We start from the raw sequence: 15,359 nt of genomic DNA, 5'->3' as shown, positions 1-15,359 counted from the left end.
TGTATTCAATCCCGGGTCATGACTGTCGGTACATCCCGACAGCCGTGACCCTGGCCCGTTTTCGTTTTGCTCGACTGCAAATAGCCACGCAAGATTCAATGTCCCGCCTGCCATTCGGCGAAAAGGGGGCGTGTCCACGTAAACGGCCGTGAATTGTCGAGATCTGTCTGTGATCGTGACAATTCAATGCCGTTCTCGGCAAAACTGTCCGACAGCTTTTAAAGTCTGTCCCGTTCTGTCGATCTGCCTCTTCAATGCTGTAAGTTAAGATGTAAAGAAAAAAATTGATTCATAGGGGGTATTCAATCCCTGCCACTATTTCCAACAAGGGATATAGCGGCGGGAATTGAATACCCCCCTATGAATCAATTTTTTTCTTTACATTTTTCTCATCTGCATAAAACATCTCAGCAGTTTATAAACCTATAAGAGACACTGATAGTACCATTATTAGCAATGTTTATTTTCCAGGCGGTTAATAAAAATGCCAGACCTCTCATTTCCATTACAGTATGTGCCCTTTCCATTGGAAACAATGTTCTGCCATCTTGTGGCAAAGGTGGAAAGTACATTATTGTGCTATATTTCTTTTAACTTGGTATTACTATTTTTATATCACAAAAAGGAGCAAAGGAAACCCTACAAGAAGACAATTATTTTACTTTTCATATTGATGGAATGTTGTTAAACTTTGAAACTAAATGCTCAATGAAATATTTCAATGTGTTTTGTTGTTTTTTGAGGTTACTGTAATAGAAGTTGTGTTTTCTACTTACGGGATTTATTATATGGAATGTCTGTGACTTATGATCTGCTGGCTAATGTAGCTGAGTTTCCCAAGCTCTGCTATTACAGTCCAGGTTTTAAGGATATCCATGCATTGTTCCAGATGGTTAAACCAAATTGATTGAAGTACTAATTAATACACTGGTGCTCAAGCATGGATATCCTTAAAACCTGGACTGTACAGACAGAGATTGGTAAACTCTAATAGCATAATGCCTAAAATATACTAAATTGCCTTTATATACAACACCTATATTGCTCCACTGACATTGCTCCCGCTCTCATCGAACAGCTCAAAAAGTATGTGCTGCACATACTTTTTGTACTAGATCTCCTCTCATTGCATTGCAAAACCTGTGCAATACAATGCGATGTGATGTAATCTAATCCAAATTGTATACAATAATTGTACCGTGTATGGGCACCTATAGTTAAAAAGTTGCATACAATGTGTGGACTAGATGTATGAAGCATTGATAAGGGAAGAGAAGTGATAAAGTACCTGGTACATTATCACCGGACAATCAGCTCCTGAATGTTAAGTTACAGGCTGGGTTTGACAAGCAACAGTCAGGAGCTGATTGGCTGGTGATAAAGTACCAGGCACTTTATCACTTCTCCTGCCTTTTCACTGCTTCATACAACTACCCCTTATTTAGCTATGATTAACATTGGCTTTGATCAAAATATGCTTTCAAAATAAACATTGCTTGAAATACCTATATACTGTAGCCACACATCATTTAGCTAAAGAAAGTGTTATTGTATGATGCATTTTTGTTTTAAATAACTTTACTGCAGCTGCGAACACACTGTATTTATATATATATATATATATATATATATATATATATATATATATATATAGAGATGAAGAAAGTAATAGGAGTGCGCCCTAAGAACAGTTTAACACCACAGAACATGTACAGTTAAAATATCTGTATTTTTGTTTTAAATAACTTTACTGCAGCTGCGAACACACTGTATTTATATATATATATATATATATATATATATATATATATATATATATATAGAGATGAAGAAAGTAATAGGAGTGCGCCCTAAGAACAGTTTAACACCACAGAACATGTACAGTTAAAATATCTGTATTTATTACAGCAATAGAGTACATATAAAAAACAGTTTTGACATAAAATTTGATCGGTAAGTCCAAACAGAATGATCCCAGAGCAGGAAACAACCCTACGCGTTTCGTCCGTTTAGGACTTCATCAGGGGTAATTCTGGATCCAATTCTATTAAATGAAACGATTATTTTCCCGCATAAGATGGTAATTGGGGGAAATATGCTGTTAATAAACGGTCTATAAGGATTATCAGCTTCAATTCTTGGGCGTGGTATCACAAAAAGGCTCCAAGGTAACCAAAGTTTTTGTACTTAGATGTTGAACGAGGATGCAGATGAGCATAGGCGACAGTAAATAATCAATATGGGGTAAACAATATTTAGTTCAATAATCACGTAATGAGCTTCAGGGAGCCAAAAGCTGTGTGTATTCCAATGGAAGGTACGCGGTACTTCCATTGGAATACACACAGCTTTTGGCTCCCTGAAGCTCATTACGTGATTATTGAACTGGATATTGTTTACCCCATATCGATTATTTACTGTCGCCTATGCTCATCTGCATCCTCGTTCAACATCTAAGTACAAAAACTTTGGTTACCTTGGAGCCTTTTTGTGATACCACGCCCAATAATTGAAGCTGATAATCCTTATAGACCGTTTATTAACAGCATATTTCCCCCAATTACCATCTTATGCGGGAAAATAATCGTTTCATTTAATAGAATTGGATCCAGAATTACCCCTGATGAAGTCCTAAACGGACGAAACGCGTAGGGTTGTTTCCTGCTCTGGGATCATTCTGTTTGGACTTACCGATCAAATTTTATGTCAAAACTGTTTTTTATATGTACTCTATTGCTGTAATAAATACAGATATTTTAACTGTACATGTTCTGTGGTGTTAAACTGTTCTTAGGGCGCACTCCTATTACTTTCTTCATCTCTATTTGTATCCATCGTGCCTTTATTAACAGCAAGGCATAATAGAAGTGCTGCCCCCACATTAGCGCAGAAAAAGGGTCTCTACCCCCCTGTTTTCGATATATATATATATGGTTAATTTGTCTCTATGATGTGCCTTTTCTGTTTAATGCAGATATTTGATATTGAAGCTAAAGACATGGAGAGAGATGTCTGTTTTATTGATATAGCATGTGATGAGATTCCAGAGAGATATTATAAGGAGTCTGAGGTAAGTGGCCCTAAGGGGCCTCATGACAACTCCTTATTTCTGTTTGATGTGCAAAGAGATATTGGTGTGATGCAGTGCTTATGGTGCTTTTAATGTGTTTTTTTCTTGGGGAATATTGATTTGCAAACCGGCTCCTCAATTATTATCACTATAATATAATTTAGAAACATCTCCTTGGGTTGAGCTTGGTAAAAGGTCAGAGTAGTTGCAGTAGTCATTATTCTAGGGATGCAATAAATACTGTGCATTGTGGGAAATGATGAGGAACAAAGGTCATTTACAAATCACACATGCCAGTATTTGCCTGTGCATCCTTTTGTACAGTTGCTGGAATTGTTCTTACATATACAGGTTGAGTATCCCGTATTCCAAATGCTCGGGACCAGGAGAATTTTGGATAACGGATTATTCCGTATTTCGGAATATTTTAATATTTCAATTATGTATTTTGAAGTATCTTGCATGTATGCTGTATAAACACATAAAATACACACAAATATATTTTATTACCACATAAAATACACACAAATATATTTTATTTGTTCAAAAAACAAGGTTTCAAAACATGAAACAAAATGTGTGTACTATCTCAGATATTGAATTTGAATGCCAAGCAATCATTTTCTTGCACATATATAGTGCCAGTTACATATCATTCACTCACTAGTGCTGTTACAAATGTCCCCAGTGAGTTTTTAGCAAAAAAAATATTTTTTTTCTTTCACTTTCTGGAATGTATGGTTTTCGGAATAATTTGGATAACGGATACTCGGATACGGGATACTCAACCTGTATACAGTATGTACACTATAACTGAACTTATTACGCCTTTGTAAGCCCTTTTGGTGAGAAAATAATACTCTCTGGCAGCCTGCTAAATAGAGAACACCCTGGGGGTGCAGGGTCATGGTGCTCACAGAGGCTGCCAGGAGCCCTGTGTGAGGAAAGCTCTGCAGCATCCAGTAAGTAAAGATTATTACTTCTACTGTATCTCCGGCGCTCTGTTTGGGGACGCTCAGTGACCGCCCCATGAACCGCAGATGGGCAGGGTCTCTGAGCGTCCTCACACAGACAGCCGGAGAGCTCCCCCTTCTACCCTGCCTGTCTCTCCCCCTTCTACCCTGCCTGCTGCTCCCCCTTTCTTACACCTTGGCCGCCGCTCCCCCTTACCGTAGCCGCCTCTCCCCCTTCCACCCTGCCCGGTGCTCCCCCTTACGCCCTGGCCGCTGCTCCCCTGTCCTCATTCCTGGGCCCTGACGTATCAAAGCAGGGCAGGTACTGTTCTCTGTACCTGCGCTGTCAACAAATTTTTTTTGGGGGGGGGGGGGTTTGTCGGCGAGGGGGGGCGGCGGCAGAATTTTTTATGGTGGAGGGGGGGGGGGGCTACTATTCCAGTTACGCTACTGAGAACACCACAATATCTGCCACGTCCCTGACTTTTTAGTTTAATTTAAAATAACTTTTTTTTATTTTTGTTATTCGATAATTTTTTTATTAAAATCTAGTATTTACATGTGGGTCATGAACTATATGCATTGATAACTATGGGAATAATTTGGGTCCCCCCCCCCAAAATTTGTTGACAGCGCAGGTACAGAGAACAGTACCTGCCCTGCTTTGATACGTCAGGGCCCAGGAATGAGGACAGGGGAGCAGCGGCCAGGGCGTAAGGGGGAGCACCGGGCAGGGTGGAAGGGGGAGAGGCGGCTACGGTAAGGGGGAGCGGCGGCCAAGGTGTAAGAAAGATACAAAGTCCATCCTCCCTCTCTGCTGTGCTGTTGATATTTATTTATAACATATTCAAATATATCAGGGGCCATTACAACGATCTGTCAAGCAGCCTTTTTACTGAGAAATCAGATAATAGGACATGAGGGTATGTTCTCATATTGGAGGAAATTAGATTTCACAACCTTAAAAGGAAAGGCTTTTTTACAGTCAGTGCAGTAAAAGGTACTCTTTACCTAGATGGGCGCCCGTCGCGGGCATCGCGGGTACATTTATGTGTGGCCGCGACGCGACCGACGCGATGCCCACGATTTCCCATTGAAACCCATGTTAAACATGGAAATCTTGTCGGTCGCGTCGCGGCCGGCCATAAATGTACCCGCGATGCCCGCGACGCGATGCTCTCGATTTGCCATAGGAATCAATGTTAAAAGGCCCGATGGACACGATTTTACTGTTAAATGCCTCAATGTACCCGATTTGGCCATAGGAATCAATGTTAAATGGGCCACAGAGCCCAAATAACCACAATTAACCCTTAAATGTCCCCCCAAATTTTTAACGCCACCCCACGATCAACGTGAACCCGAAGCGCGGCGAGCCCGCGAGGGGCGGCGGTACGCGTCCTCCGACCTTTTCATGCCCTACTATCCACTAGGGCGTGGAGTGAGAATAGAATAGTGTGGCGAGCGCAGCGAGCCACCGAGCCCGAAGCGTGGCGAGGGGACGCGGATACCTTCACAGTTATACGCGTCCCCTCGCGGGCTTCACAGGTGTCCGTGGCGACGCGGACACCTGTGAAGCCCGCGAGGGGACGCGTCTGCCTGTGAAGGTATCCGCGGCCCCTCGCGGGGCTCGCTGCGCTCGCCACGCTTCGGGCTTGGTGGCTCGCTGCGCTCGCCACACTATTCTATTCTCACTCCACGCCCTAGTGGATAGTAGGGCATGAAAAGGTCGGAGGACGCGTACCGCCGCCCCTCGCGGGCTCGCTGCGCTCGCCACGCTTCGGGTTCACGTTGATCGTGGGGTGGCGTTAACAATTGTGGGGGCCATTTCAGAGTTCACGGTGACTATTAGGGCTCTGTGGCCCATTTAACATTGATTCCTATGGCCAAATCGCGGGCATTGAGGCATTTAACATTAAAATCGCGGTCAATCACCGTTTTTAACATTGTTCCCTATGGGAAAATCGCGGGTAGCAGATTTTTATGTACCCGCGATTTACCCGCGATGGCCGCGATGCCCGCGATGACCGCGATTTTTACCCCCGACGCCCGCGATTTCAATCGCGGGCGCCCATCTAGGTAAAGAGTACCCAGTAAAATTATGAAATGCTCGTTCCAGAAGAGGTGGTGTCGGCTGATACATTAATTACATTTAAAAAAAGGTTAGACAAGCATCTATTGGGAAAAAAAACATCCAGGGATATAACCAATAATCAAAATGTAGACCTAAGGGAACCAAAAGTTAGTCATTCAATTAAGGGATATAAGATCTAGAGCAGGCATGTCCAACGTTGGCCCTCCAGATGTTGTGAAACTACACATCCCAGCATGCTTTGCCATAGTTTTGCTATTAGAGAATGCTACAACTATTGCAAAGCATGCTAGGATGTGTAGTTTCACAACATCTGGAGGGCCAACGTTGGACATGCCTGATCTAGAGCATACCCTAACCTAAAGAGTCCTAAAAAGAAGGTTGAACTTGATGGATGTAAGTCTTTCTTCAGCCTAAACTACTATGTTCTTATGGGCCTGATTCAGCTTGGTTCGCTAAGCAGCGGTCTTTTGCAGCTTTGCGAGCAAGCTAACGCAAACCCACCAGACAAACGAACACACGCCCCCCTGCCCAACAAATATACTTGGCAGCATGTGAATGAATGTGTATTTGTACACATCCATTCACATGCAAGCATACGGTGGAGAAATCATTCTAAGGACATCGACCATCAGATGATTTTCCCCCTGTTTGCAAATAAAAGTAAATCCAAACTATCTTTTATTTGCTTTAGGTATGGCAGAGAATGTGGTGCCCCCTGCAGGCTTCGATCCACCTGCATCACAAGAAGATAAGCGTTTTTCTGGGCGTACCCATCATTTTTGTGGGCACGCCCAGGAAACTGCAAACACCATGGCGACTGTTATAGTCACCAAAGGCTTTCACACAGTGGCCCTACACAAGCGTATATTCGCCTATACGCATGTGCAGAGCTGAACCATCAGTCCCCGAAGTGAAGATGCTGGGGACCGATCGCTACTGAATCGGGCCCTAATTTGGAAGTCTGTGAAGCTAAGCCTTATGCTGATGTTTGAAAGTTACTTATTTTCCTGTCATTATAATTAACCAACACGTTTCTATAGAGCTGAGCTGAACTTCATCAGGGAAATACACAAACTAGCGCATTCTCAACAAAATGTTAATTTACCTTTGTGATCTTGAAGCATTGTTCTATCTAGACATTACATGAAATGAATGGGATCATTGGGTCGACCAAATTAGTCGACAGTCATTAGGTGGACACCGTTGGGTCAACATACTGGAAGGTCGTCATGGGGTCTAGGTCAACATGGGTCACGGTTGACAGGTGTGTAGGTTGACATGGGACAAGGTCGACAGGTGTCTAGGTCAACACATGTGTTAGGTCGACATGGGTTAGTTTGACAGTCAAAAGGTCCAGTTTGTTGACCCAATGGTGTCGACCTAATGACTGTCGACCATCTTATGATCGACCCATCGACCGTGTCCCACATGAAAATAGCCGAAAACTGCAGGTTACATAAATAAAATCACTTTTAGCATTAACTCTATCCCTAATTGCTGCACATTTTTCTAAATATTCTTAAACAAGAGGTATATTAATTGGTCTTCATCAAAGAAGGCACATTGCACAATACAAAGGGGGAAATGGTTCATGATATCTCTACAGAATTAGTGTCCACAGATGTTCAAACAGGGGGCACATTGCTGTCCGACATGTGTTGTATAATGTAGTTACTCAGCAGAGCACAAATAATTCCATTAGCTTCATTGTAAACGGTGACTGACTTTGTAAAGGTGAATTCAATCTGCTGTGCGCACACTGTACCCCTGTGCATTACACACTCTCATACATTTCAGGAATTCAGCACAGTGCAGCAGTGAATAAGCTCTTACTCAAGGTTCAGCCATGAATAGTGCTTGGAGGAGAAGATTTGGCAGAGCAGATTAGCAAATTCTATTGTAGTAGGATATTTTTTATATTCAAAGATACAATTTTAATAATAATTGTTAAGATTCAATAAAAATATTTTGGGGATAGCCAGTCTATCTCTTTTTTCTCTCCTTTATAGTAACACAATTTTCAATATACTCCGGTTCCAGACTGGAGTTCACCTGACCAGCCTCTAGTTCCAGACCATAGTTACATAGTTACATAGTTACATAGTAGGTAAGGCTGAAAAAAGACTTGCGTCCATCTAGTTCAACCTGGTATAGATATCCATTGCTGATTTGGTAGGTTCTGGTATTTTACAGACAAATTATATTTCTTATTTGTACCCATGGATGTTTTTCTCCAGTAAATGTTTGTCCAACTTTGCCTTGAACGCATTTAATGAGCCAGCCGTTACCACCTCTCTGGGAAGAGAGTTCCAGAGTTTGACTGTTCTGACCGTAAAGAAATTCTTTCTACTAGCTGAATGAAATCTTTTTTCTTCTAATCTATACTCATGCCCTTGCGTCCTAGATTCCTTTCTAGTAGAAAATAGGGTGTGTGACAGTTCCTTATATTGGCCCTTGATATACTTGTACATGTTGAGCATGTCCCCTCTTAAACGTCTCTTTTCTAATGTTAATAGTCCCAAATTGCTTAATCTCTCCCCGTAGCTTAAATTCTCCATTCCCCTAATAAGCTTTGTTGCTCGCCTTTGGACTTTTTCTAATTCTATGATGTCCTTTTTATAGTGTGGGGCCCAGAACTGTACTCCGTACTCTAGGTGAGGTCTCACCAATGCTTTATATAGTGGCATAATTACCCTTGAGTCCCTAGTTTCCATTCTCCTCTTAATACATGCCAGAATTTTGTTGGCCTTTTTTGTAGCTACATTACAATGGGCACTACATCCTAGATTGCTGTCTATTTGGACTCCTAGATCCTTTTCAAGTATGGAATTACCCAGTTCCTCTCCGCTAAGGTTGTAACTTGCACACTGGTTGTGTCTCCCAAGGTGCATAACCTTACATTTATCTACATTGAACCTCATCTTCCATTTTTTTGCCTACTCATCTAGAATTGCAAGATCATTTTGAAGCATGGTGACATCTTCTGGTGATTTGATGACTTTGCTAAGTTTTGTATCGTCCGCAAAGATGGATACATTGCTGAGTAACCCTATCCCAATATCGTTAATAAAAAAGTTAAACAAAATGGGCCCCAAAACCGAACCCTGGGGCACTCCACTTAGTACCGGTATCATATCTGATACGGCACCATTCACAACCACTCTTTGTTCTCTATTACATAGCCAATTCCCTACCCATCTGCAGATATTTTCACCCAATCCTAGGTTCTCCATTTTATTAATCAATCTCTTGTGTGGGACAGTATCAAATGCTTTAGCGAAATCTAGGAAAATCACATCTACAGCATTTCCATTATCGAGGTTTTTGCTAACCTCTTCATAGAACCCTAGTAGATTAGTTTGGCATGAACGATTTTTCACGAACCCATGTTGGTTAGTACTGAGTAGACGGTGATGATCTAAATATTCCTGGATACCATCCCTTAAAAATCCTTCAAATAGTTTACCCACAATTGATGTTAAACTAACGGGTCTATAATTAGCGGGATCTTCCTTTTTTCCTTTTTTGAATATTGGTACTACCTCTGCTATTCTCCAATCTTTTGGTACTATACCTGACGATAGTGACTTGCTAAAGATATAATGTAGGGGGGTAGCTAGTTCATCCCTTAATTCCATTAATACCCTCGGATGAATCCCATCTGGCCCTGGTGACTTATTTGTTTTGAGTTTGCTTAGCCTCAGTATTATTTCCTTCGGCGTGAAATCCACAATGAGATCTGGCTTATTTGTCCCGTTTGTGGTAAATGTTCGTTCCACAGTCTGCTCTCCCTTAGTAAATACTGATGAGAAGAACTCATTTAATAGTTTTGCTTTTCCCTTGTCCTCAGTAACACTTTTTCCACTAGTATCAGTTAGTGGGCCTATGTTTTCCTTAATTAAACGTTTACTATTTATGTATTTAAAAAACAGAGTTCAGCTGTAGTCCTGTTGTGCCTTATTTGGTTCTAGACTGGAGTATAACTTGTCAGCCTCCAGTTCCAGCTCAACGTTCAGTTAATCAGTCTCCAATCGCAGTCCAGAGTCCTATTGTCACTCATCCGGTTCCAGTATGAAGTACAGCTGGCCCGCCTGCAGTCCCTGGCCAGATTTTAGCTTATCAGTCTCTGGATGCCACCCAGAGTCCTGTTACATCTCATCTGATTCCAGTCCTAGCTCGTTGCTCAACAGTTCAAGCTTTGGGTTCAGGTAATCAGTCTCTGGTTCCAGCCCAGAGTCCTTTTTGCCTCATTTGGTTCCAGTCCAGAATAAAGCTCTTCAATTATTTACAGTCTGGAGTCCAGTTGGATCCTGAGTCCAGCTAACACTGAACAAAACATTTTCTTAGTTCCAGTCAATGCTTATAACACTGCCTGATTGTTATCTCCTGCTTTCAATCAGCCCTGATTGTTCCTAAATATATTTATGAGCAGGAACTACATTAAAACATTCACATTCCTGCATGGCTGTGCCAAACTCAAGCAGTCCCTTTTTTATGGAGAATTGGACGTGTTGACATTTCTGAGTGGACAGCAGACTCTGATTGAAAGAAACCTTTATGTGAACGTAGGCATATATTTACAGGCAAGCACATTACCTTATGCGGGCCTTGTTTTCTGTGTGGGAAAATACCTTTATGTGAAAATAGAGCAGAAAGATACCTTCATGTGAAAATAGGGCTTGTCCCCAAGGTCAGTGAACTACAAAGGACCTCTTAGATTGGATGAAGTGCATCTGAAAAATAAAGAAACCTTTATATACGTATTGGGACCAACATCAAGGTCAGAGTGGCTACATAGAACATTCCTGGGAGAACACTTGATATTGGTCACCTTCTCTGAGACAGTGCCCTCTGGATCACACTGTTGTTGTGGGATTTGTTGTTAGGGATTGGTAAACCCATATGTATTCTGGGCTGGGGTCTCTAGTGCTGAGTGTATTCTTTTAGTCACTGGCTCAGAAACACAACTAAGCCCAGGTCTGGCAACAGAACTCCAACATCTATGTGTACGTTCATGATAATGATCGACTTTTGTCCAGCTTTACTCGAGTCTCTTTTGTGTGCAGTAGAATTTTCTAATCTGCTTCCTCCTGACTGCATAGGCAGAGATCTAATGCATACACATAGGCATTTTGCATGTCCTGTCCAGTTAGTTCCCATGCAGTTAGATCTAAATCTACTCATTGCATAAAAAGTTTTGCTATGACCTTTTCCCTTATACAAAAACCTCTGAACTTGCTTTTTCTTTTTCTTCAAACTGTGAGATCTGTAGTCATCCTATTCAAGAAATATGTTGCTGACAAATTTATCTTCATAGTCAAATGAAATATCTTGCCATCTCCAGGATGTACCATCTAATATGGTATGATCAGAGGCATAAATAAATAGTACTATGCCCATAACAAAAGTTTGCAAGGTCAATATGTACCAGCTAATGGTGATAAATGTTTATAGCACATATACTTTACACAGTAATGATGGACCTCCTTCAGCTCTGGGCCCCATAGCAGCTGTACGCCTTGCATCTATGGTAGTTATGGCCTTGTGTGTGAGATTTGGTAAGAAATCTCCATTTACACTGCAAACATAGGGCCTTATTCTGGTCTGTGCGTACTTTCCCGAACTCTTTCGGATGGCGTTTTTTAGCCGTCTGCACATGCGTGGGCAACGCTATGCGCATGTGCCACGCAAGGTCTCCGTACTTGTTCGCACTAATACCGTACAGAAATGTGCACCGCATTCACTCGGGAGATATGGGCGTATTAAGGGCGTCATTCGGAAGTACACAGGGGCGTAGTTTTAAAGTGGGCTAAACTGGGCGTAAACATGGGCGTACACGAGGGAGTGCACTAATTCTGGTACGCGTACATTCGGACAGCACACCGAATGCACACGAACAAAAAGGCAGGAAACATGCGCTCTTCATACGCAAGTATTACTTTGCGGACACCACTCGGTCATGCGCTAGGCATTCGGAACGCCCAATCAGTACGGGCGCACCTGAACCAATGTAAGCTGAACACAATACAATCCACTCCTTTACTCATTACTCATTAATTACACTCTTGTCATTGCTTCAATTGGAACCATTGCAGCTTAAATGGACCATTACTAAACACACAAATATATGCTGCATTTTTGACACACATTTACACTAATAATTAGCACATTGTAGAATATGGCATTTGATGTGCAATTCTGATATCATATGCATACATAAAAGCTACATAAGCTACATAAAGGGGTGACAATGATTCAAATATCACTTCACATGATGTAAGAGTTAATGTGTGTAATGGATGTGGTAGAAATGTGTTTAAGTATGTATTAGGATTTAATTGATTCCAATTCCAAACAAACACTTTTTAATGAGGTTACCAAATTGCATAAGTGTGTAATGTGAGAGTGGTGATTTTTGCGAAAATACACCGCATCGGTGCGTACGGCCAGGTTCCCGTCCGTTTTGACGCGGTAAGACCGTGCAAATGCTGTAAGACCGTGCAGAATATGTGTGTGTCCACCGCACACGCAAGGTTTGGATGTCGTCCGTAAACACGCCCTGTTCTTCTACTGTGAGTCCGTCCGTATGCGGAGGTCCGGTGGGCGTTTCTTCGGACGATGTCCGCACAGCATGGAGTGCGGACCGCTCCGAAAGATTTCGGAAATGTACGCACCAACCAGAATAACCTCCATAGTTTGATTTTGAAGTGTAAATAATTGCTGCTTTATAAAAAAAATTGAGATTTTTTTTTTACCAAATCTCTCACTTTCTGAATCTCTCATCCTATTACATTTCATCCATAGTTTGACAAAGATGTAAATGGTTCACTTTCATGAATTGAAGAATTTATCAAGCTCAGAACCTCGCTGATGACAACCAATGTACAGTTTTGAGAAAAGACTGACATTATTTCTCATGGCTCTCATTGCCATTTGGGCTTTGTTTTGTACAGGATTGTTTATGTTACTTCACTCTAACGCAATTAAGAAAAAATGATGTATCAATTAATAACATTTGGTCTGTGATGCATAAATTTCTTGAATTTCTGATTTCCATTTTTTTTTTTATCCATTTTTTAACATTCAGACATTCAGACGTAGCTGCCATCCATTGCCTTCCTTTACGAATGGATGGCACCTCTCGTGCGTCTAGCCCAATGTCATTGCAGAAAACTTTTTCCCACCAATATTAGCTGTAAACTTCCCTGCTTTAAATTCTTGAAAAATTTTAGGATTTAAATCTGGTACATTTTTCATGTCTCACTGATGCACTGGACACTAGCTGTCATACTAATGGTGTATGAATGTAAGAAAACAAGTACAAACAGTTCAAAGTTGGAACTTCTTATTGATGCCAAGAATTTCAATGAGCATGATTCAACTGCGTGTAGCACCCCCTGCTGGGCATCTATACAAATAGCCACCCAATGGAGCAATCCAATTGTGCTTAGTTTGGGCACCCATTAGTATTGTCGGTCCCAAAACAGCTAAACCAGTCGTTAGGCGCCCCCATACACTGATCCAACTTGTCTGTGGCACAAGTTGTACCCGATTTCCCTTGAACTTCCCCGGCAGCTCCCCGGGAGTGCAGGTTTGTGCCATTATGTGCCTATTAATGTGCCATTTTTTACATACGATTTAGCGTATCGTATTTATCTAGTATTTGTGTAGCGGGAAAAAGACAACATGCTGATAAATGTGCCCCCCCCTGTAAACAAACTGGAATTTATCTCTTTTTAAAGTCATGCAATTATCTTTATGGTTGTAGAAAAGTAACAAAAAACAAGATGTCTACAGTGAAAAATGAGGGTGAGCTGGAATTCTCTTGATGCTCACATTGTGGCGAAGATGTGCCATCTGATCATTGAACAATAGTGTCGATAGGCCAGTTCTGCTATAAACTTATATAACTTATAACAGTTATTCTGATTCACTCGGAAAGGCACAATCACTCTCTAATGGACAAAACCATATGAACTGCAGGTGGGGCAGATGTAACATGTGCAGAGAGAGTTAGATTTGGGTGGGGGGGTGTACTTCAAACTTGTATCTATATTGCAGCGTAAACATAAAGCAGCCAGTATTTACTCTGCACAGAAACAATAAAACACCCAAATCTAGCTCTTCTGCCCCATCTGCAGTACATATGGTTGTGTCCATTAGAGAGTGATTGTGCCTTTCCCTGTGAATCAGAATGACCCCCAATGTGCAAGAGATGAAAGCATTCTTATAGTACTCATGGTATTCGACCCTACATGATTTTCTACAAATTGACCCTACATCACTCTGTATAATGTAGACAACATACTGTAAACCATTTTGGTTGATGTTTATTTATTTATTTATTTACAGGTTCTTATATAGCGCAGCAGATTCCGTTGCGCTTTACAATAGTATACAGTGATAAAACAAACTGGGTAACAACATACAGACTTGGAGGTAGGAGGGCCCTGCTGCAAGCTTACAATCTATAGGGATATAGGGGGAAACACAAGGACAGGCACCAGTAATACCATAGCAGTCCCGACAAGTTACAAGTCCAGAAGGGTAGCTATATAATACATAAGTGCCTCAGAGGGTTATGCATGTAGAACTTAAACATTATAGGCTTGCCTGAAGAGGTGAGTTTTCAGGGAACGCTTGAATGTTTGGAGGCTATTGGAGAGTCTTATTGTGCGTGGAAGGGCATTCCATAGGATGGGAGCAGCCCGATGAAAGTCCTGTAATAGTGAATGGGAGCTGGTGATCCGTGCAGAAGAGAGACGCAGATCTTGTGCAGAGCGGAGTGGTCGAGATGGGAGATATTTTGTGATAAGTAGAGAGATATATGCTGGTGCAGTATGGTTAATAGCTTTATAAGTTAGTAGAAGTGTTTTGTATTGAATACGGTAAGATAAAGTTAACCAATGGAGGGACTGGCAGAGCGGATCAGCAGATGATGAGCGTCTTGCAAGGAAGATCAGCCTAGCAGCAGCATTTAAAATGGATTGTAGTGGTGAGAGTCTGTTCTTGGGAAGACCAGTCAGGAGACTATTGCAATAATCAATGCGGGATATAATGAGTGCATGTATAAGAGATTTAGTAGTGTCTTGTGTGAGATACGGTCGTATTTTGGATATGTTCTTTAGATGCATGTAACATGATTTGGAGACAGATTGAATGTGGGGAAGAAAGGACAGGTCAGAGTCGAGGATGACCCCTAAGCAACGAGCTTGTGGGGTAGGGTAGATGGTCGAGTTGT

The 15,359-nt window shown here is 41.6% G+C and overlaps 1 protein-coding gene across 1 annotated transcript in view; it reads left to right on the top strand.

Annotated features, from left to right (window-relative positions):
• PITPNC1 (phosphatidylinositol transfer protein cytoplasmic 1) overlaps positions 1-15,359 on the top strand; it is a 234,742-nt gene that overhangs the window by 176,349 nt on the left and 43,034 nt on the right. Inside the window, exon 6 of the mRNA XM_083148189.1 lies at positions 2,975-3,070. Coding sequence (XP_083004315.1) covers positions 2,975-3,070 — 96 coding nt within the window. The remainder of the gene's footprint in view (positions 1-2,974; positions 3,071-15,359) is intronic.

Source organism: Crinia signifera, chromosome 6 (genome assembly GCF_055691185.1).
Source record: "Crinia signifera chromosome 6, ASM5569118v1, whole genome shotgun sequence".
Lineage (NCBI taxonomy): Eukaryota > Metazoa > Chordata > Amphibia > Anura > Myobatrachidae > Crinia > Crinia signifera.
The sequence above is the reverse complement of the archived record's forward strand: the minus strand, read 5'-3'. Positions and strand labels throughout refer to the sequence as shown.